Source organism: Eptatretus burgeri, chromosome 1, assembly GCF_056783735.1.
Source record: "Eptatretus burgeri isolate ZD-2024b chromosome 1, Ebu_testis_v1, whole genome shotgun sequence".
NCBI classification, from domain to species: domain Eukaryota; kingdom Metazoa; phylum Chordata; class Myxini; order Myxiniformes; family Myxinidae; genus Eptatretus; species Eptatretus burgeri.
In genome coordinates this window covers 135,519,233-135,544,437 of record NC_140961.1, presented here as the reverse complement: position 1 = coordinate 135,544,437, position 25,205 = coordinate 135,519,233, and the positions used below count along the sequence as shown (strand labels likewise).

General features: G+C 41.0%; 1 protein-coding gene across 4 annotated transcripts in view; it reads right to left on the bottom strand.

The window, feature by feature from the left end:
* LOC147035503 (formin-binding protein 1-like) overlaps positions 1-25,205 on the bottom strand; it is a 103,987-nt gene that overhangs the window by 56,465 nt on the left and 22,317 nt on the right. For 2 of the 4 annotated variants that reach the window (XM_085899508.1, XM_085899499.1), the window contains 6 exons: positions 16,804-16,919; positions 15,925-15,975; positions 11,819-11,966; positions 11,579-11,641; positions 8,138-8,242; positions 5,711-5,839 (listed from right to left, as the gene is read on the bottom strand). In XM_085899508.1, the coding sequence (XP_085755634.1) occupies positions 5,711-5,839; positions 8,138-8,242; positions 11,579-11,641; positions 11,819-11,966; positions 15,925-15,975; positions 16,804-16,919 (612 nt within the window). Of the gene's footprint in view, positions 1-5,710; positions 5,840-8,137; positions 8,243-11,578; positions 11,642-11,818; positions 11,967-15,924; positions 15,976-16,803; positions 16,920-17,936; positions 18,022-21,466; positions 21,611-25,205 lie in introns of those variants that run through there. The other 2 variants (XM_085899515.1, XM_085899492.1) reach the window with 2 other exon arrangements.

The window sequence follows — 25,205 nt, the reverse complement described above, 5'->3', positions numbered from 1 at the left end:
GACCTCCCAATAGTGCAGAATCTGCGGAAAAAGTTGCTAAGATGCCATAGACTATCCATTAAGAAAACGCCAGTGAATTGCCTGGGATTTGGATTGTGGCAAGATGAAGCAATTAAAAGATCAAGCACAGCCAAGCAAGCAACCTTGGCGGGTAGGGTGCTGAAGCTTCAGGGTCAATTAGAAGGTGCAGAACGGCAAGCTAAGGATGTGGTAGCATCAGCGCCGGCACCTAGCCAGATAACAGGACATGGCTCATCATCTGTCACGGTTCCTGCAGCACCGAGGCAGGGGTACTCTAACATCAATACAGTACCATTGACACCCCAACCCCTGGCATATCAATTGCCAGGACTACTTCAGTTAGCTGCACAGTACCAGCTGTTTGACCCGTCGTCTGGGCGGCCGTACAAGTCTATATATCCTAAGATCCCAGATAAGGCTTGTGATGACATATGTGCGGGGGGAAGTGAAATAACTCAAAGAGCAAAAGGTAGAGGTAGAGGAAAAGGTAGAGAAGGAGGTAAAAATTAGGAAGAAGTGTTTCAGATGGTAATGCGAGGTAAGGTAAGAGAGTCACTAGCCCCCCCCCCCTTCCATCTCCAGGGACCTGCAATTTTAGATGAGGAAGAGGAATCTGATTTGGGAGAGGATGAGAGTCAACGGCAACCCTTACTGGAAAGGGGAAGGTGACCCCCAAGGCCCCACAAATGGTCGGATTGGAGACCCCAGAATAGATTGCAAAATAGGGGTCAGGAAAGCAGAGGGAAAAGGGACAATCCCCCACTGGATGCTCGTTTTGTGTGTGGAAAGAGAGGGCATTGGAAACAAAATTGTCCCAACAGAAGACGGGAACCAGGCCCCCCACCTGCTAACTCACGAAGGTATTGATAGGATGAGAGTGGACCCTTGAGGGAAGGATCAATGCTGACATTGAGCCGAACAGAGGCGCCCACCTATACTCTGAACGTCTCAGGCAAGGAGCTTTCTTTCTTGGTTGATACAGGGGACACTCGTTCCACAATTGCAGTCAAAGAATTGCCAGGGGTTGAGAAATCTAGAAATAGCGCACAGGTCGTGGGTTTAGGGGGTAAGATTCAAACATTAGACACAACAGCACAATTGCCGGTAAGATGTGGACCATTGCAGGAGAAACGTGCTTTCCTTCTCACGACCACCACACCAGTGAACTTTTTAGGTCGAGACTTGCTATGTAAGTTCGGATGCACGATAGCATGTACAGAGAAAAGGGGTGTTTTTTGACATTCCCCCGAAGAAAGCACAATTAGCAATGATGGTTTTAATGACACTGTACCTGGTCGTTTATTGGTGGAGGTTGCCGAGACAGCCGGTTAGTGATGTTTTTATGTGCCGAGATGCTATCTTCGCAGAGAGCCAAAGCGTGCGAACTTGGCTCGAAAATGCACAGGTAATGACACGCACTTATTATGATCCTCCACATTGTACAATTTACTACGATGCAACTGGAAATGATGGTGAATTTGCAAAGAAGATGGCTCCATATTTGGGAAAGTGTGATAAGTTGTCCGTCTGCCGCATGATGATTGGGAAAGAAGGCATTGCAGTGGAAGTTAAGCTCACGGAGGAACAGAGGCGGTTGACGAAGTATCTGTCAGATGTAACCTCGCATGTAACAATAACCACAGTGATGGGATATCACATAAACGATTTAGGCTTCATCATTCATCGCCTGCAGGGCAGTGGTGGACTGCTCTGCAACTCTGTTACATTGGCAAGTGCATAAATTGGAAAATAACGATGGGTGGATTTGTGATTTAAAGGAACAGGTTTTATAAGGGATAGTAGAGGAAATTAATCTGCCTCCCAAACGTGAGATGCTGATGAGGATGGTAAGTGAGACGAAGGATTCAGAAAGTCTGCTAGAAGAGGTTCCGCAAGAATTGTGCACCCTGCATGATAAGGATGTGGGTCGCATCATCGAGGAAGCACCCTTAGTGGTCAAACTCAAACCTGGAGCGCGTTGGGCCAAATGTACACCAATATCCCCTCCGAAAGGAGGCAGAAGCCGGAATAGCACCGGTAATTAAATCACTGAAGGAACGAGGGATTGTTGTGGAAACTTCGAGTCCGTTGAACACACCGATTTTGCCCATTAAAAAGCCACAGAAAGATAAGTGGAGATTTGTTCAAGACCTGTGAGAGGTAAATGAGGTGATTCAAAGTGTTCACCCAGTGGTACCTAGCGCAGAGGTTCTTATTACATCTATCGCCACAAACTCCACCCATTTCACTGTAATCGATTTGTGTTTCACGTATTTCTCGGTCCCTAATGCAAAGAAATCGCAATTTCTGTTCGCTTTTACATACAAGGGCCGCCAATATACATGGACGGTCCTGCCGCAGAGCTTTGCTCATAGCCCTACATTGTTTCCTCGTGCGTTGCATAAAGACCTAGATGATGTAGTATTTAGAGGAAATTCAGTTCTGCTGCAATATGTGGACGATTTGCTGATGTGTTCCCCAAATAAGGAAGCGTGCAAAACGGATACGCTGCAGCTGCTCCAGGCCTTGGCAAAGAAAGGCCATAAAGTAAACAGAGACAAGCTGCAGCTGGTCCAGGAGAAGGTTAAGTATTTGGAGCACCACATTTCACACGGGAAAAGAGAGTTGGACAAGGGGAGGGAAACTTCAATTGCAGAGGTACCCCACCCCCGTGCAAAGAAGGATATGATGCAGTTCCGAGGCATGGCAACCTATTGCAGACAGTGGATTGTCGATTATGCAATTCTAACGAAGGAACTAAATGTTATGTAGTGGGGCAGATAACAGCAATTTTTGAGAGGAATCGTACAAATGATGATACAAGCATCAAATTTGGCACATTTGTTCTCCAGGTGATTCTAATCAAATCCCCTGGGAGCTAGGGAAAGGGACTTTCCAATAAAAGGGGCAATTTCCCGACACCACCCACAACCACTATTGTAGCCCCCCAACCCCACCCGCTATCCTTGCTCACTATATATATATATATATATATATATATATATATATATATATATATATACATATATATATATATAAATATATATATATATATATATATAGATATATATATATATATATATATATATATATATATATCACCTGCTGGTAATAGATATTCCTTTGTGCACCAGGCACCTGTCATTAAAGATGAGGAATTTATCCAATTGATCGCAGCAGCTAAAACTTGAGAATGATGATTTGCATGTAATGTTTGGAAAAGAAGATGAAAATGTAAATGTGGATGTGGACCAAGATGCTGCAGATTCTGGCATAAATGTTAAAATGGAACTGGAAATGGATGTGCATCACTTAAGTACGAATTCAGACAGACTGCCTGCATTTGGATGTTCATGGAGAAAATGATGCATGAAAAAGATAGTTACCACTACAAGTCCCTCGTCTATCCACCCCTTCTGCTGCGCGCGAACGACGCCGGCTGGAAACTTGTCTTTGGGCAGCGTCTTCCTCTTGAACACGACATACGAGGGAAGCTCGCCACGCAAGCTTGAGGTGGGTGCTCCATTATTGGACTCTAGGTATTGCGAGTAATTCTTCTTTTGATGCAAGACCAGGTGTTCTTCCTCCTCTTCTTCTTTTGTGTTTGGAAATTAAGCATTGAACATTTTTAAGACTGATTTTTTTTTCTCCACCCGTGAATTAACCACAACCCCCAACTTTTACCTTTTATTTGCCAATAAAAAAGTGTGGTTTATACACTAGAAAATATGGTCCTTACTGCCAATGAACTGGTGAAAGAGTGCTCAACACAACTCGGTGCCAACAGGCTACCCAGGCTCTTCTTCAGATTTGCTCATCATGCTTTATTTGCTTCCAGTATTGCAGCATTTGTGATCCGACAAGGTGATAATTTACCATAGTTTGTAGATATGACATTATATTTTTGTTCTTAGATGTGGATTGAAAAGATGCTGATTGGCAGTGATGTACCTTGTAAGGTCAAGATATTGCCTGCCTTTTGTAAAAGAACCAGGAAGATTCGTAACCCCAGAACCAACCTCGGGATTCGTTTCGTTTGATATGTGTAACAAGGAGTGCTGTGCATATGACACAGGTGTATTGGGCCAAATGTTGTTTGCGATTGGCAGGCACTTGTTCTTTCCCTTCCTGATTCAGCTCTGGAATTGTGCATTTGCGTAAATCCCGTTGAGGTTTCCAAAATGTCTTACCAAAGGTACGTCATCAAGTAAGCTAATATTTGTTCTGTGAATAATAAACAGTGTTACAAGACAATTTGCTGAGTTGAAGAGGAAAGTGGGGTTGCAGGTCAACAAATTGGACAGAGCACTAAGCATACTTGGACCAGCCAAAAAGTTGGTTCATCAGCAGAGTACCAACAGCCTCTCGATGCATGGACTTGGAATGGTGCGTGGTATTTTCCCAGAAAAACTTCGATTGGTATTCACATCAAATATTATTTTTAAATTCATGTAAACATACGTTTAATATGTTTACATATGTGTATAATTTGTCACTGCACAATGAATAATAAATCATGTAGAGCATTTCATGAGTCCCTTTATAGAAGGGGTAGATAATCACGAGAACGGCACTCGGTAGATCGAGCGCCAAGCCAAGCAGAACAGCTCTGCCAAGCATAACAGTTTATATTTTGTATCCCACCGATAGGCCTTATCTGCATGCGGACCTTAACGAAAATCTAATCGGCTCATTCTTGTCACCTACGCAACTCATCCACGAAGTTTAATCATAATCCGTCCACAACTTTTTGAGATGTCATGCGACAAATAGTTGTTGGCTCCATCTCATTGGTGAAGAATCACTTTAAAAATCCAAAAACTCTGGTATCCCGATCAGGATCTTCACCAAAATGTAATCAATTCGGCCTTATCACACACCCAACCTGTCCACAAAATTTCATCTGAATGCATCAATAACTTTTTGAGATATCCTGCTTACAAACAGACAAACAGACAGGGGTGAAAACATAACCTTCACCCACCTTCGGTGGTGCAGGTAATAAAGCAACTGATTAAAATTAAACGGAAAAACTGGGACCATGTTTTCAGTTTTTGAGGAAAACTTATTTTACAAGATTCAGAGGATTCTCAAGTTGAGCCTGAATTACACCCGTTTTTCAACATCTTCTATATTTTCCACAAACTTTTCTCCATCTCAATTCGAAAAGATAACAAAACATGTTTTTTTTGGAACATGGAGGTTCAGGAGACAATTGGAGCGACAGAGATTACCTTACGATCAATGCATTTGGCACTTCTCAATAAAATTGCTTTCTTATAAAACATAATTGCTGCAACATTGAAACAAAAATCATGAAATATTACACTATCAATGGAAATATTCTGGAGGCACCCTGGCCAAACTACCTGGTTATGGTTAACTGGATGATTAACACGACTTATAACAAGGAGTGCTGTCTACATGGCACAGGCATTCACTTTAAATGATAATCCCTTACTGCTCATACATCTCATCAAGTTACATCCTTGTTCGGTATATCCTTTTCCTCAAAGACTTTATCGAATACCTCATCAGACTAATCAGTTCTACCTACTCCACCTACTTTATTTAAAAACTGGCTCGGCTGCCTTTGTGCAAACTTCCCTGCTTGTCGGCTCGCCCCACGACAAACAAACTCTACAATGCATCTCAAACTGAATGCAACAACATCGTCATGTGGTTTCACCTGGAAAACACGTGGCATAGCGGTGCGATAGTGATGAACCTGGTCCTCGTTGAACTTGCGAACGTTTGAATTGTAGTCCCTCCTGCTGTCCTCCGCAATCTTTTTCCGGGTAAGCGAGTTGTTGCGTGCCTATTCTCGCAAACACACCACTGTAATTTACTATCTTCATCAGATGTTATGCATAGCAAATGTAATAAATGCCCTATCCAAAAAAATTACATAACAGTTGCAAGATCACGTGCTTTACAAAAAAAAAAAAAACCACACCTGTGATTTTCAACATTAAAGCCACTCCAAAAACAGATGGGACACCATATGTGGATCATACCCGGGCCACCGGGATATTTTTGTGGACCCCGGGAGCAAGTGGGATCCTGTCTACCGAGTCCACACGGCCCCGGGGAAACACGGCCGAAGTTAGAGAGACCTATTCGCAGTTCCCAGGAGCAAGTGGGATTATGTCTACGGAAACGGTCTGTGGTCCCACAACCTCTTTCTCGATGCCAGAAGAAGTGTTACTCAAGGTAACTGAGACAAAAACATTTTCCCCTCACTAGTCCAATAAGTGAGAACAAGCCCATATGAGTAATAGTAAGAAGTGAGTAGTAACCCAAGTGTTACTTAATAACCCAAAAGACATCAGTAATATTTAAGAGCAGTCAGCAATTCCAATAAGCAGTTGCATTTTATTGCATCAAATGCTGTCCTTCATGTGGACATTAAGCCGCTGCCCCATTTGCTCGCACGTCCTCAGTCACAAAGAGGAAAATTTTGCTTAGAGGTATTTTCTTTTCTTTTGATATGTGGGCAGTTTTCTACTTTCCCCATTTTCATGTGACACAGGATGTCCCAAGAGTGGCGTCACGATTTTGATTATTTTGTAAATGCTAATGCCCAACTGAGATTTTTTTTTTTTTTTTTTATTCCAGATTGATGCTCCAACTCCAGAGATTTACCATGAATAGATGGACAGATCAAAAATATGCTGCAATTGTTGAACTGTACTTTACAAATGGAAATTCAATTGTTAAAAGCACAGCCAGCTTACACACAGATCATGACACCGCTTTTGGTTGGGACACCCTGTAAAAATTATGATTTGTAACAGCAGCTACCACCAGGTGGCGCTATACGATACACATTTACATAGAGAGCTAATTGGGGTCTTCCCCGACCCTGAACTCCCTCCCCCAGATATGGTACCTTTAGGCAACATGCAAAATTTTGTTGGATTTGGTCAAGTAGTTTATTTTCATTTTTGAAGCATATACAGGGTGTTGAATAGTAAACCTGGTTACTAGTTAACTACTGAGTTATTAGTTAATGAAATTTAAATGGCAAATATATAATGCTGTTACCACCAAATCAGTGGGCTATTTGTAATGAAAGAGTTGTTGTGAACCCACCTGGAAAAAAAGTCCAATTCTGGTTGGTTTGTTTTTAAATCATTGATGGGGCTATGAGAACTGTTATTCTTTGTTTTTGGAAAATATTTTAAGATAAGCTTAACAATAGTATTCAGCACAGTGGGGCAAGGGTTTGTGCTCTAATGAGCACTTCTGTAGGATATTAGTGAAAATAGCAAAAAAACATAGAATGGTACTTGGTGGAGCTTTTGCCTCTGCCAGGCAGAACAGTTTACATTTTGTATCTCACCAATAGGCTAGATGTGCATCCAGATCTTATCCAAAATCTAATTGACTTGTTCTTGTCGTCGACCCAAATCATCCACCAAGTTGTCATAATCCGTCCATAGCTTTTTGAGATATCGTGCTGCATACCGATTTTTGGCTCAATCTCTCGATCACTTAAATTTGAGTAGTCGTATTTGGATCTTTACCCAAACCTGAGAAATTTGTCGTCACACACCGAACCTGTCCACCAAGTATCGTCAAATTCAGTCCATAACTTTTTGAGATATCCTGCTCACAGACAAACAAAACGGACAACCAGACAGGGGTGAAAACATAACCTTCATCCACCTTTGGTGGCGGAGGTAATGATGCAACAACTTAAAGACATGGGATTCCTTGCGAAACTATTTTTCCTTTGCCTGAAGATCTCACAATACCTTTTGAAAAGAGTGGGTCATTGTGTACCATACCCTGGTCAAGTTCATAAGTTCTACCTTGGTTGAAAGCTGTCAAAGTAGCATACCATTCTGGAGTAGTGACTTCTTTATGGCAATAGTGACTCATCGCACTGCTATAATAACCTCATACTATATATTGTAATGAAGGGGCAGAACATCAGAACTTCCTCCCCACTAACCCACCCCCCCCCAAAAAAAAATAAAGACTCAGAAAGTCCAGCAATTCTTGATGAATGCAAATCTTTGGTCAAAATGCTGAAATTTGTCTTTTTTGAACAACTTTAAATTGTTTGTGCTTGTGCGTTTTCTTTGAGCCGTACGTGACACATTTATACCTTTTCAATGTCAGATTTGGAGGCATTATCATCTTTGTTGAGTCGGTGATGGTTTACCACAGCCCGCTCAGCCTCCCGCATCTCACGTTCCCATCGGCGCCTTGCCTGAGGTTTTGCCAACAAGATCGTAAGTGTGAGCAAAGCATAAAAGGGTCACAAACTGAAATTTCTGAACAAAAGCTGCACGACATTGGCACATACATTCTCTCTCAACTGCCTTCAACACTATTATATATTCCTTTGCATGGAATTCAGGAGAAAGAAAAAAAAAAGTCTTCAGCAATATTTTCCACAATCACATTGGTTCTGTGAACCCTATCATGTTCCAAGTACAATTTCAAGTTTCATTGTTAAGTCAACTTTTATGACCATGCTCAACATACAGGTAGCGGACAAAAAATGGAAACACCTGGGTAAATGAGGGACACCAAGCAACGGCTTCCACACAGGTGTGGCTCATGTGTTACTTAAGCAAATCACATCCCAGTATGCTGAGGGTGATGTATAAAAATGCTACACAGGCCTGGTTGCCTCTAATTATGGCTGATATGGCTGCAAGAAGAGACCCCCCCAATGCCCTCATCCACAAAGCACGTGTGGCCACCAAATGATCTGATAAGCACGACATTGACATTATCCCTAAGTCATGGCCTTCACAGTCATCAGATCTGAACCCAATCAAACATTTATGATATATTCTGGAATGACACACGAGACAGCGTTTTTCACCTCCAAACAGGTGTGAGTTGATCGACTTTCTCGTGGAAGAATGGTGCCGCATACTTCCTGCAGAATTCCAGATGCTGGTGGATTCTATGCCATGGCGCATACAGGCTGTATTGGCCACATTTGGTGGCCCAAAGCCCTATTAAGTGAATTTACCTTGGTGTTTCCATTTGTTTTGTTCACAACCGGTACATTTCAACAATTCTGAACCAAATTACCAATTTAATTCAGCAAATTAACCCCTCCCCCATCAAAGCCAACACAGCAATAATTTAAATAAAATTTAAAAAACAATAATCTCAAGTCATAAACAATCGTATAATTGGTACACATGATTTCCCAACCCCAAATAAATATCTCACTTTACTATATAAAGTGAAGAACAACTTCCATTATTGGGGATTTGCTTTTTTTTTAAATTCCAGTCCATTAAAACACAGGTTAAGTTTGAAAAAAAAAAAAAACTGTCACTTTCTTGATCGCTTGCACAATTCAACAAAAACAGACACCGGTTAACATCAAGTTAAATCCAGGACAAAAAAAAAAAAAACAGAGTTGGTGTCAAAGCCACCCAACGCTCGCCTGTTTATACATTTATCGTTTTAAAAGACTAGTCTAATAATTAATATTTTTTATAAAGCATTGCAGTGAAGTCTGATCCAAATAATTTTAAAGCAATATATGTATATTGTAATCGGTAACAAGAGCGCAAGTGAGCACAATATACGCCCGAACAAGAAGGTATATACAGAATTATGCTACGACATGGAAAACAGCATCCCAGTTGCCATGGCAACCACTTTAGATGACGAACGTATGTCGCAACACACCGTCTCCACAGTCTGTACCTATGTACCAAATATGAAACGTGAAAGTTGAAAACTTTGGGAGTTAGAGTGCAGACAGACGGACGAACGACCGGTATCACATCATATGCCCTGATATATATATATATATATATATATATATATATATATATATATATATATATATATATATATATATATATATATATATATATATATATATATATATATATATATATATATATATATATATATATATATATATATATATATATGTCGGGCGTATAAAAAAGTGTGGTAGATAAAAACATTAGAAAGGAAAAAAATAACGCACCAAAACTTTAACATTTTCACGCTCGCACTGACGCTCACGCCAGGGGTATCGCTATAGCTCTCTGTTGTTCGAACAGGCGAGCTAAAAATGGAACGTGGAGTCTCAATAGTTTGAAGTTCTACCGAATGTACGAAACATTGTTGAACTGCCCAAATAAAGCAGCAGTCAATTGAATCATCAACAACAACAACAACAACCTTGGAAAAAGATTAAATTGAAAAGAAAATGGTAAAACTTGTTATTATTACAACATATTGGATGCAACGGAAGTCTTCTTTTGTTTTGTTTTTATCCGTACACAATTACTTGTGCTTATCAGTCTATTATAGGATGGCGATGAAGCCTGTACGGATTGCAATTCTAAAACAATTGCTTTAATGAAACTGTCAAATAGTTGGTTATTGGAGGCTATGAAAACATTGCGTTTATTAAAAAAAAGGCTTTCCTTTCACAGAATTCCTCAAGCATCCAAGAATGCAGTCAGCCCTAAAATTTTACTTGTCACATCAATATGGTGCTGAACACACAGAATAATTTTGGAGTGGATGGTAAACACCTACGACAAGCAACTTTCAACTCAAGTATTTTAATCATAGCCGGTTGTCCGTCAAATAATCACTTGGCCCATCTTATTTTATGGAGAAACAGGTTCGAGTTCAAATTACCTGTATGCTGAAAACCAAAGTAAAGACTGTTTGTGCTTTCCTAGTGGATGGTGTATAGTCTCTGAGGACAGACAACTGTCTGTTGTCTGATATCATAAAAACCACAACTGATATCATAAAATTGTGTTAAATAAGCAAAGAAGATGCTGAACAAGCAGAGGTGTATTGACAATGAAAAGTAGAAGAGATACCATAAAAGCCCATACTCGATGTGGCAGACCTATGTTGAGAAAGAAAGAGAAGAGAAGGACAGTTTAAGAGGTGGGCAGGTGGATGTAGGAATATTCAGGAACCAAGGAAAGGAAGATATGAAGCAAGAGGAAAATTTAGGGGGAAATCTTCGCAAGGGAATGGCACAAGCAAAATCAGATACATACAGCTATCAAAATGGTGCAAATGTACCACTTGTCTATTTTTGAACGGCTGATCAAAAGTGAGCAGTGTGCTGTGATACCAATCAATAAATTGCTTCATTGTGCCAATTGGGAATTACATCACATTATGAAAGTTTCATCTGACTGTCAACATCTGATGGAGTATGCACTTCGTGTTGACACGAGCAGTGTCGTTATCAAACGGTGTCCTGGTGAGATGCTTTTGTTAAAGTTTGATGCACTGTGTAAACCATCAAGTAAATTTACGAACAGCGAACCACAGCAGGTAGTAAACTCATCTCAGATTCATATCATTCTGTTTAATCGTGAAAAAACAGATTTAATCAAATTCCAAACTCTAAATCCAATCCATTTTATCGGTGAACAATACCATGATAATACATACACAACTTATTTTGCTGACCAAAGGCTATAGTAGAGAAGAGCTGGCAAAGTAAAGTTAGTTTTAGTGATCAACTCTTTTATAACGTGCTCCGGGTTTAAATGCACATGCGCACACATACACTCATCCTCACCTTCTCCATCTGTTCAAAAGCGCTGTCCAAATATTGTTGAGATTTTCTTCCCTCCATAATGTGCTATTTCATGGAACAGACATGGAAGAGGAAATAATTAAAAATAATGATAATTTTTTTTGGAAGTTTGTTTTTAAAGTTTTCCAGTTAACCAACACCAACATAAAATTCACTTTATACAGTGAAGTCCACATCTTCAGTCACACCATTCCACCTCCCGATACCCTTCCCGCTCCCTACCTCCTTGCGTTTCTGTTTGAGTTCAGCATTGTGTTGAGCCAAGGTAGCAACCACGTTTCCTACCAGCTCATCACTCAGAGCTTCGTGCTTCTCTGCCATAGTGTTCATACTCTGTAGGCCAGTATGGAATGCACACACCACCGAGAACCTGCGCCCATTTTAGTCACAGCGTTGACCAAGGCCTCCCACAAACATATCAAATATTAACCTTGAGAACCAAAATTAGGGCCAAGTCCTTACATCAATCAGGAAGTGCATTGAAAAAAAATCCATTTCTAAAACAACAATATATAAGGTTGAGACTTGAGAGCATTAGAATTGACTGTTGATAATAAGAATACCCAAATCAAAATAGTATGAATTTAGTCCAAAAACAGTTTTAGAATCAGCTTCCCCAGATCTATCAAGCCAAACTATAATTGTATCTGATGAAAATGACTTGTTGGCCATTGTTATTGCACAGCATAGTATTCAGGTTAATTTCAACGTTAAAGACACTCGATAGAGCGCATACCTCCACCAGGCTGAACAGTTTGTGTTTTGTATCTCACCGATAGGCTGGACCTGGATCCAGACCTAAACCAAAATTGAATCAGGTTGTTCTCATCACCGACCAAACTCATTCACCTAGTTTTGTCATAGCTTGTCACAACTTTATGAAATATCATGCGATATATCGTTTTTTGCCCCAACTCTTAATGGCTAAGAACCCCTGAAAATTACTTTTTAAATTCTCATATCTAGATCTTCATCAAAATCTAATCAATTCTTCCTCTTCACACACGCAACCTGTCCACCAAGTTTCATCCGAATCTGTCCACAACTTTTTGAGATATCGTGATAAATATTATTTTTGTCGATCATCTCTCTCAATGATGAAGATTCACTTTAAAAATTCTAGTAGCCGTATCTGGATCAGCATCTTCACCAAAATGTAATCATTTCGTCCATGTCACACACCCAACCTGTCCACCAAATATTGTCTGAATATGTCGACAATGGGATATCGTATTCAAAGACAAACAGACAGACAGACGTGAAAACACAACTTCTGCGGAGGAGGTAATAAGGCTAACCTCATGTCAAATGCAATGCCAACCCCAACGTTAACTGCTTCACTTATGCCCAGCAGCAAGTCCACGAGAGTGTAATGTACACAAATGGGAAGGTGCTGAAAAAGGGCCAATGTAATGCGAGACAAAGGAAACAAGAGAGAGAATTGCTTTGCAATACATGTCCTCTACCTTAGTGATATTTTCAAAGTCCAAAAAAGGGCTGAAAGAAAATCACACACATACACATACACATACACATACATACACATACACACACACACACACACACACACACCTCATCCATTTATAAGAGTCTTAAAGGATCTGAAGGATTTTAGGGGTCTTTTGGATCCTCTGGGTCCAATGGGTCTTTAAGTGTTTTCAAAGGACAAAGGGGTTCATTTTTTGTAGAAACACCATGTGTTAGAAAGGTTTGTCTTCATTTTTGACAGACAAACGGACCGATCGACATAATAAAATATTGAAGTGGCTTCACTGCTTAAAAATGGATGAAACACCCTGAAACTCAAAGTTGGGTAACTTAGCATAATAAAACCATATATCAAGTTTCAGTTCAACATGTTAAAGGATATGGGGCAAAAAGGCTGAAAAACCACAGGTGGGACAGACAGACAGCAAACCTTTCGTCCCCTCCGGTGAAACCGGTAGGGGACTAATAAGGAAAAATCATCAAATGAAAAATACGAAGACAAAGCCGAATATTAACTTCAGCACAAATGAGGTGAAACTATACAAATGCAACACTTTACATCATTAGTGCCTGTCACCACAGTAGCCAGTGCATTTACTCTGCACATCAGCCATCAATGATATGAAAGAGACCAGAGATGACACCATGATAAATGTAACACAACACCATGCTGTACTGTTTACGATGGAAATTGCAATACGGCATCGTTTTAACTCACCAACCACACCTCTTATCGTTACATTTGTGGGTGGGGGAGAGGGGGTAGGGTCAGGTATTACAAGGTAGGCTATACACCCCAATAATGTTTGCATATTTTAAAAATAGCACCGCAAAGTGGGCGTAACCCCTCAGCCCCTTGACGCAAACCAATTTCAAGATGGTGGCCATATTGAAAATCGCAGCACGCCCGTTTTCGAAAGGAACCTTCCCCTACTCAACCCCAACACACCCAGCAAAAATGGATTTAATTGGACAAGGCGTTCTCCTCGAAATTGACGGAAACCAATTTCAAGATGGCTGCCGTGGCGGTCACATTGAAAATCGCAGCATGCCCATTTTGGAAAGGAACCTTCCTCTACAAAACCCCATTATACCTCGCCAGAATAAAATCAATGTGTGAAGCCGTTCTCAAGTTATTGTCCGGAAACCAAATTCAAGATGGCTGCTCGAGCCGCCATATTGGATTGGGCTGAATATCGAAAGGAAGCTTCCTCTACTCAACTCCAACACACACACACTGCAAAAATGCATTTAATCGGACAAGCCAAGCCGTTCTCGAAATTGCCGAAAACCAATTTCAAGACGACTGCCGTGGCGGCCACACTGAAAATCGCAGCACGCCCATTTTCGAAAGGAACCTTCCTCTACTCAACCCCAACATACCCTGCAAAAATGGATTTAATCGGACAAGGCGTTCTCCTAGAAATTGACAGGAACCAAAAGTTGACAGACGCCCGGACAACGCCTGTGACGACAATACCCCTTAGCCCAATTCGGGCTGAGTGGTAAAAACTCTTCTTCCCTGCATTAAGGACCTGTGGATAGGGATAAGTCGTTCTGTGTTTGTGTGCTGCTGGGAGATGGCGTTGTAACCTTTAGTGTCCAATAAAGGTAAAGGTGTCCCTTTGTAGGCTGGATGATTGAATTGCACGTCACTATCCACGCCACAGCATGCTCTACCTACCCATCAATGATAATAATAATAAGAAGAAGAAGAAGAAGAAGAGCGAAAATTGCTTTGCAATACATGTCCCCCACCGACGTGACATTTTCAAAGTCGAAAAGGGGCATAACTGAAAAAAATGGACGAAACACGGTGAAACTCAAACTTGTTCTGTATCTTATCATAATAAAGCCATGTACCAAGTTTCAGTTGAATATGTTAAAGGGTATTGGGGAAAAAAGTCTGAAAACCGCAAGTGGGACAGACGGGCGGACGGAAGGACGGGCAGACAGCAAACCTATAGTCCCCTCTGATGAAACTGGTGGGGGACTAATAACTAGTAATCAACATCCACAACATGGCATTCACTTATTCACCTTTATTCGATTTGAAATTCATTTTCTCTGCAACCACTTGAGCGATCGACACGAAACATTCAACATGGGAGCTCCAATCCTTGGAGAATTTTTAACAAAGTCCCATGACGACTGGATGGAAAATGCGGCCGGGGGTTCCAAAAGGTCTGTTTTCTGTAGGCATGAGTTGTGTGGCGTTTCATATTTGGCATAAACTGCCTTATATTAACCTCGCTTCACTCAGCCTCAGCCGAATAATATTTGTCCTCATTCTCCTGACTCTCTTCCCTCAAGAAGTTGAAGCTCTACCCTCCCACACGGCCACCCATGATGGAGGGAAGGATGGGGATGGACAGACACAGAGGGTGGGGGGAGAGACAGACAGACAAGGAGGGATGGGGGAGGGAGGCAAACAAACCGAGGGGGAGAGAGTTTAATTTCACTATTTGTTGAAGTGTTGTGTTCATCATTGAAATGTGTCTGTGGGATTTCCATATTCATTTGTCTTGTACCAAAATAAAGTTTGCATTTATTTCCGAAGGCTCGCATGCATGTTCGTCCCAGCCGTCCTTCCGGCATAAACCGTTTCAGTACGTCAGATAATAACTGGGGGATTATATTGGGATCGTTGCAGTCCTGATAACGAACGCGTTTCAACAAACTCGTGAAGACTCGAGGTATCCACGAAGCATCCCACCACCACTCATTTAGGTTGCCTTCATAAATCGCCACGGGATCAGTGCAATTTGAGGAGCAACAGAAATGGAAATAAAGATGTCAGTCATGAAAAAGAACCAGAAAGCATGATGGGTAATACTCACTGCATCTCATTGACCGACTTGCCCTTGCCTTGGTATTTCTTATTCAGCTGCCTGCTTGTTGGGGCACAAAATCATTTTGTTACCAAAAATAGGAACACGGAATCATAGAACAATAAATTAACAAGCTCAAATGAGCCAAGATCCTCGTCCTCTTAATGATGACGTCATAAAAACGAATATGATGTCATTGTGATGTATCAGATTTGCGATAAATTATCTGTGCTAATGTCCGGCTTGATTCCCGCAAACAAAATTCAAACAGCTTGCCTAGTTCCGGAGATAATGGTATCGGCGATTTCCATTAGCAGCGATATTATGACGTCAACTTTTTTTTCTCGGAAGAATTTCTAAAATCAGAGATGGTTACTGCCTGCATATACATGGCAAGTTTCATGAATATCCGATGAAAACTCTGGGTTGTGAAACAAAAAGTCAAAAAAATAGGAATGACGTCATAAAAATTGATATGACGTCATAGTGATGTATCATATGTGCGGTAATTCATCTCTGCTAATGCCCTGTTCAATTCCCGCATACAGAATTCAAAAAGCTTGCCTAGTTTCAGAGATAATTTTTTCGGCGATTTCCATTAGCGGAGATATTTTTGACGTCATAACTTTTTTTCTCGGAGGAATGTTCAAAATCGGAGATGGTTACTGTCTGCGCAGGGTATTTTTACATTTCTATGCCAAGTTTCAGGAAGTTTCGATGAAAACTGTCAGCTGTGAAACAAACAAGTCCACAAGAAGAAGATGAAGAACAACAACGGGAGTAAGACTTAGAGATCCTCCACGAGGATCTAAAAACATAAAATAAAAAGCTCATTTCAAATGAAAACTAACAAACCAAAAACAAAAAAAACTAAATCCAAAGACCCACCGCAATTGTTTGGCATAATGAATCTCGATCTCACTGCGCTCACGTATAAACTTGCAGCAGCGTTCCACAAACTCCATCCCCCACTGTGTGTGCCTCTCCACATTATCCAACTGATCCTGGTGAAAAACAAACATCAAAAGTTAGTGAAACATGGACTGAACACTTAGAGCATTTGAGACTGCAGGATAGTTTACCAGGAAGTGTTTCACCGCTGAACCGTTTAGTTTGGATTTGATTTCCAACAGGGACGGATGCAACTAAAACTACCGTTTGAATAAGTGCCGGCAGGAAAGTATCGCATATTAAAGCATACCGCGTCTCAAATTGCAGGTTCTCAAACTGGGTGCTGTGGCTTGTGAAGTCTCAACAATCAAAAAAATAAGTATGTGTTGGTGCTACAAGTTCTAAAATAAAACTACATGGTATTCATAGAATACTTACATCGCATAGTCTGGAGAATTTGTAATTGCATCGATCTAAACTCGAGGTAAATGTGTACACGTTGGACGGTAAAAAGTCTGCTATCGAGTGCGTTCAGAATCCTTTACGAAGTAACTTGTATTCTCATTCTCGAGTGTTTTCATAACAACCAAGGCTGATAAAGATGCCAAAATATATCACAGAAGCATAAATCGCGAGATCGTTAAAATGCAAAATTGTACGCATTCCTCTTCTTCGCTTTTTCACAAGCAGGATGTAGGGTGAAGCGATTACAATGACACTAATATTGAAAAGTTGATGTACACTCAGTGGTAACACGTGGTAAAGTTTCAATTTTGTCCTATGCATGATTTTCGATGTACGCCGATAACAAAATGCAGATACGTACATCTGTACGTGACCGATTGCTTAACCCCGCTTTTCACTTCACGAGCGCCGGCTAACTAGAACGGTACTCGGTAGAGCACATACCTCCGCCAGGTTGAACAGTTTACGTTTTGTCTCCCACTGATAGGCTGCGTTTGGATCCGGACCTGAACCATCAAATAGACTTGTTATTGTCACCTAACCAACTCGTCCAAATTTCTTTTGAAATATCATGCTATATATCGTTTTTGACCCCATTTCTCAATAGCAAAGAATCACTTCGAAAATAAAAAATAAAAATCTCGTATCTGGATTCAGATATTCACCAAAATCAAATCGATACGTCCTTCTCACAAACCCAACCTGTCCACCAAGTTTCAGCCGAATCCATCAACAACTTCTTGAGATATCCTGTTCACAGGCAGACAAACAGACAAATAAGCAGTCATAGACTGGTACTTATGAAATCGTCAACTTGACCTCCCACCTCGTCTAATAAAAGCTGTCTCTAGAGAAGGTAGCGACGCAAACCAGAAGTTTCTACGATGATTCTGCAACAAACCATCAAAAATCGTAACGTCGACCGAAGCAAAAATCTCCATTTCTCCACGCAATTATTTAATATTATTTTATCAAAGTCACAAAACCGTAATATTCGGCCATCCACCAACAATCTTTACATCATCCGACGATAACCTTTATTGGGATAAAAAAATGACTTTTAAACACCATCTTTATCGAAAACACCATCAGCACGTACACAGAAAAGCTTTACGTGATCACCGACGCTTCTGCTCGAGCGCGCTGCACCACGTGACAAGCCGTGACGCGGCGATTGAAATATTTTTTGGACAATCTTAAAATGTCTCCAAAACCTCCGTTTTAGCAGAATTTCGACAACCGAGTTTTAAGCATCCTAAGCGATCGCAAAAACTGAAGACAAAATTAAAATCGAAGTTAAAACGAACTCGTAATGTCGATCGAAGCAAAAATACTCCATTTCTCCACATGAATTTATGGAATTATGTTTGACCTCACTGTGACCTTCTTGACCTTTGACCGATTTTGACCAAAATCTAATCAGCGCGAGCCATCACCCTCCTGAATCACGTGGTGTAATTTCACATTGGAAGCTTCTTCTGTTCTCGAGTTATCGTGCCTACAAACAAACACAAAAACAAACAAACAAGCAGTCATAGACTGGTACTTATGAAATCGTGAACTTGACCTCTAACCTCGTCTAATAAAAGCTGTCTCTCGAGAAGGTAGCGACGCCAACTAGAAGTTTCTACGATGATTCTGTATCAAACCATCAAAAATCGTAACGTCGACCAAAGCAAAAATCTCCATTTCTCCACGCAATTATATTAATACCTTAACGTAACTCATCGACGCGTCTGCTCGAGCGCACTGCATCATGGGACGACCCGTGACGCATCGAGTGAAATATTTTTTATACAATCTTAAAACGTCTCCAAAACATCCGATTTTTACCAGAATTTCGACAACCGAGTTTTAAGCGTCCGAAGCGATCGCAAAAACTGAAGACAAAATTAAAATCGAAGTTAAAACGAACTCGTAATGTCGATCGAAGCAAAAATACTCCATTTCTCCACATGAATTTATGGAATTATGTTTGACCTCACTGTGGTCTTCTTGACCTTTGACCGATTTTGACCAAAATCTAATCAGCACTAGCCATCACCCTCCTGAATCACGTGGTGTAATTTGACATTGGTAACTTCTTCCGTTCTCAAGTTATCGTGCCTACAAACAAACAAACAAACAAACAAACAACAGAAACGGAAGTCATCAATATACTTACGAAATCGTGGTTGGTCGCTATATAATTGCATACTAGTCATACAGTTTTTGATGGATCGGGCTGAAAACTTTTGACAAAGAGGTTGATTATAGTGCACATAAAAGCGTGGAAGCGATTTTTTTTATTTTCGAAAAGAAAAATATCAAAATATTTTTCGGATTTTTTCAAAAATTTCAAAGTCCCATTGCTCGGCAACGGTGGCATCCATAGCAACGGTGCTCAAAAGCATAGAACTAGATCCTGGTATGAACCTACCAGTCTAGTTTCATCAAAATCGGTTGACTCCTCTGGCCTCCAGAGCTGTCCATTACATACATACAGACAGACGGACGGAAAACCTGAGAATAACGGTAGTCCAGCGACCACCCAACAGACAAACAGACAGGGGTGAAAACATAACCTCCATCCACTTTCGGTGGTAGAGGTAATAAAATAATTCAACAACTGTAAGGGGACGGATGTGCAACATGTATATACCATAATAATAATAATAATAATAATAATAATAATAATAATAATAGCGAGAATTGCTTTGCAATACATGTCCCCTACATGGTCCCACATTTCATTTGCATTTAACGCATGCTCGAGCCGATACCAGAACCAAAATGAAGAAAAACTCTCTAACGCACCGTGTTTGGATCTATTCATCAAAATAAAAGGAAAAGCAATTTTCATTTACAGATCTTTTGTAGACGAGAAACCAACTTGAAGGGCACTCGGTCGAGCACATACCTCCACCACGTAATGCCTGATCCATGAGAACATATCTGGCCCAATACATTTTTGAAATATCTTTCTATACATCGTTTTTGGCCCGATCTCTCAATGGTGAAGAACTACTTGGAAAATTAAATAACTCTCGTCGTCAGATCCGGATATTACCTCTTCACCAAAATCGAATCAATTAGTCTTTGCCACACACCCAACCTGTCCACCAAGTTTCATCGGAGTCCATCCACAACTTTTTGAAATATCGTGCTATATATCGGTTTCGCACTATCTCTCAATGGTGAAGAATCACTTTTAAAATTCTAGGAGTCGGATACGGATCTTCACCGAAATCGAATCGGTTCGTCCTCCTCACACACCCAACCTGTCCACAAAATTTCATCCGGATCCATCCCCAACTTTTTGAGATATCCTGCACACAAACAGACGGACAGCCAAAAAGGGGTGACAACATAACCTCCTTCACCTTCGATAGCAGAGGTAGTAAGTAAATGAAGTATGTAGATTGTAGATAGAGATTTATTTTAATAAATTACTGCACGAAAATGCATCCTGTACCAAGCAGCATAAATAGTAGTGTGTAATGCATGTCGATGCCTGATAGGTTTGGGTGACGACTCGAGAGATTACTGACACGGTGAGGCAGAGCTTTTTTTTCTGCCTCTTCGTCTGATATCTGGCTGGTTTCATACATTGCTGGCAAGGTTCTTTTTCTTGTTGAAAGAGTTGATGGGATTTCCAAATGTTTGAAAAAGGGAAGAAGAGTGGTCTGGACAGATTTCTTCTTGTTCTTTTTTCTTTTTCTTAACTGTTGCTCCTTATATCGCAATTCCACTCATTATGAAGGGTTTTGGGAAAGTTTCGCAAAATATATTCTCAATGAAAGTCAGACAATCACTCTATAACAGACCACGTGCGACTGGAACCGAACCCAAACTTGGAACAGGATCCGCCCTAATTTTTTTTTTTAAATACTCATTTTAATTTAACATCAGCAGTAGCTGCAGTAGTAGTAGCTAACTTCGATTTTAATTTTGTCTTCAGTTTTTGCGATCGCTTAGGATGCTTAAAACTCGGTTGTCGAAATTCTGCTAAAACGGAGGTTTTGGAGACAACACCACCCAGAGAGCAAGCAAGAAGGGGGGGAGGGGGGAGAGGGAGGGAGGTGGCGGTGAACACAATCCTAGACTGGAGCGTAGGATTCTGACTCAGGATCATGTAAAGAAATGCATTGAAAAACAAAACCAAGACGAGACAAGACATAACACAACAACAAAGCTCACAAAACAGTGAATGTACCTTCATGCCCATAACAGTGCACAACATAAACATCAACATGCGCCGATTCTGTTGTCTTGTCCTCGAGCCACAAAATCAAGTTTTTAAGTCTCAATGATCACATCACTCCTTTTCTTGGTAATCACCTTCATCTGCGCAATATCCTTTCATGTGTTCGCAGAGTTTATTTCTGGGGAGAAGTTTAAAAACAAAATCTTTTTGCCACCATAAAAGTGTGTCAACATGAAAATGACGATGCATTCACCAAAAACTGGTGAGGTTTTACACACCAGGTGTGAGGTTTTGTTTTGTTTTTTTTCATTAATGTGAAAAAGCCTTGATCAAATGAGCATAAATTAAATTTTAAAAAATAAAAGACTCACTGAACATACATACATACCTGGGATCATTCCAATTGGGCCATGAACTAACCCCCAGGCCTAAGGTTGATCTGTGATGCTTCATGCAATGGAAGCACATGATTTTAGTGGGGTGGATTCAGAGCAGCTGAACACCTATTCATGCATAAAAATAGGGGCAATACCCCTGGATGCCCACCTGGTAGAATAATGATATTGAGGAGGAAGTCAACATGGAACAGAATCAGCAAAACGTGCCAATGAACCAATGTTATGGCAAATACCTATTTTGGGGACCACCCCCCCCCTACCCCAGTAAACCCCCTTAAACCCTGATATTTTAAATGGTGTGAGCAGACTTTGTTACATCCCAGGTGATGAAGGTTGTGGTCATGTTTCATTGAAATTGTGTGTGCAGTTTCTGAGAAGAAGTTGCAAGTGTTTATGGATGGAAGGAAGGACAGAAGACGTGCCATCCTACAAGCTCCCTGGAACTACGATCCAGGTGAGCTGAAAAGAAGAAAAGAGAAGGGAAGAGGAACAGGAGTACTTTTTTTTATTCAATTGTTTTATCAAAGCAAATAATAATCCCATGATTATTTTGCAATTGATCACCAGCTTTGACATCAATACAAATTATTATTACTAGTGCGTGCCCGTACGTGTGTGGCCGTATGTGCAAAAAAATAATGATAATTAAAAATAAATAAATAAATAGATAAAAAAACTTTCAAACCGCGTGCCAGAAACAACAACCACACAGGCCATTCCTTTGCTCTCGTGTGCCCGTACGTGCAAAAAAATAAAATAAAAACTTTCAAACCGCGTACCAGAAACAACAACCACACAAGCAGTTCCTTCACTCTCGCATGCCCGTACGTGCGTGGCCATACGTGCAAAAAAAAAAAACTTTCAAACAACAACGCAGGCCGTTCCTTCGCTCTCGTAAACGACGACTGGATTGGAGCATTGTGTTTATCTATAAATGCGGATAAGAAATCGAGAAATTATTAGAATACATGAAGTCTTCACTATCCGGAAGTCCGTACGTTGTAACCCGTAATGGGGAACGTGCTCTAACTTGGCCATAACTTGGGAAACACTTGTCCGATTAATTTCAAACCTTTTGAAAGGCAAACAAACAGAGATTGCTGGAATTATAGATCGAAGATAGATACATGTGGGGTGCAAAACACCAAGCAACGTGTCCTGTCATTGGTAACTAAATGCCACCCTTTCCCCATCGGCCACGCCTACGCAGCAACGTGTCCTGTCATTGGTTTGGTAAATAAATGGCCATAACTTGGGAACCACTTGTCCGATTTATATCAAACCTTGAAAAGGCACATACTCAGGTCCCCAGCAATATACCAGGCAAGTTTCAATTAGATCGGACCAGCGGTTGTCGAGAAACGGCGGTCACAGACAGACAGACAGACAGACAGACAGACAGACACAGACACACACACACAGAGATTGCTGGAATTATCGATAGATGAACCCTACACAACAAAAGGCTACTTATAATCGAACAGTTTCAAATTGAGCACTTCACCACCACTGAAGCGTTTAAATAACATCAGATGTTGGAAAAATGCAAATTGTTGCTCTCAGATTGCCAGCTCAATGACAGAAGATGCCATTTGCATTTTTGCTGCCTTCATCCCTTCCACATTTAGAATCCCATATGGGTATGGGCAATGCGCAGGTAATAATTGATCATCAGTGACAGTACTCATCAGGAAATTACAGCATCTGGAGTTTGAGTAAATTATTGTGGAGCAAAGCTAGGTTAGCTTCCGAGTCCGTTTCATCAGTCAGCTGAATTTATGATGTTTTTATAATCCATCGATGTTGATACATTTTTAGCATATCTGGAATTAAAATTCCAGATAAGGTATCGTCATCGCGCTGCATCGGTGTTCCATTTTAACTTCTCCGGCCAAACTGTTGAGCCGATCCGGCTGAAATTTGACAGCAACATTTTGCTCCTGACTGCTAACGGGGATTGCAAAGCTCGTTCCGGTCAAGTGACTTTACATAGGTCAAAATGACCGACTTAGTAAATTTCTTCAAAAGTTTTCTTCTCCACACCCACCAGTCAGAATGCGATCAAATTTAGGTTACAACATTAGAACAAGGTCCTGATGTTAAATTGTGGAGGTCTTCATGAGTCTTAGGGATTTTAACCGTCTTTGGGATCCAAAGGGTATTTGGGGTATTAAATGTCTCAAATGTGTTTGGAGAATTCAATGGTCTTGAGGGTCTTTGCGTCTTCAGGATCTTAACTCTCAATCATGCAGAAAGTATTCTCTCAAGCATGTAAAAAAAAAAAAAAAAAAAAAAAAAAAGTCTTGTGCTTCTTGATTGTGTGCAAGTCTTTAAAGGTTGAGGTTGTGGATGAAAATACAATTACAACAACCCCCAGGTTGGACTTCATCTGTGTGCCAAATTTGGTGGTTGTCAGTCCAGCAGTTCTTGCAAAAAATATGAACAGACAGACAAACAGATATCGGATGAATCCTATTTATTAGATATGTATAATGTATGTACATCTTCAAGGGACGGGCATGGCGAGGCGATTGCTAATCGGAACGTACTGTACACCACTTAACGCAGCACGAAAACGGTGAATGTATTATTTATTTAGTTGGATTCCAATTGTGCGTGGAGTCAGGTCAGCTGTGAAGTGAGCAAATGGGTGGAAGACACAGCTTGACTAATTAGGTGTGCTGGCCTTTGGCCGTGTTATGTCACATGATATTGTTGTGGGGCCGGGTGTCGGCGGCAAGCACGACCGTGAGGTGGAGCAGTAGAGTCGGCTCCAGCGAACACCCGGAATCTAGATCATGCTTCTCGGAGAACCCCGAAAGGCACGGGTCCCTTACAGGACCGTGAATCGCCAATAATTCGACCGCGTGGGGTAGGGTCAATTGCCAAACTTCAATATACCTAAGTATCCACACGGCAAAGCTTCCGGGGAATTCACACCCTCGAGGAAGCTCGAGCGGGACGAGCCGTTACCGTGCTCGAACCGTGCGTAACCCGAGCGGATGGTTACAAAGACCCTTCGGTCCAAATACACAATTTCCCAACACGCACCGTGCTAAGCCAATGAAAGAGGCACAGAAACGAGCTGGTACATTCAACAAGAGGGGATATTTATTTTACAATAATCGGGGAGGGGAAGCACACAAAGAGCAGAGTTATCACGACAAAAAGAAATGCAATGTACAATGAGCAAAGAAAGCACTTACACAGTTCTACTTATAGATGGGCCCACACACAGACACACACCCAAAAAAGAAAATGGACCCGCCGGGTCTTCATTCGGCTCTCCAGCCAAGGAGGATAGTTCGGCTGGGAGTCAGGACGGCTGGTCGTCCACACCTTCTCGGAGC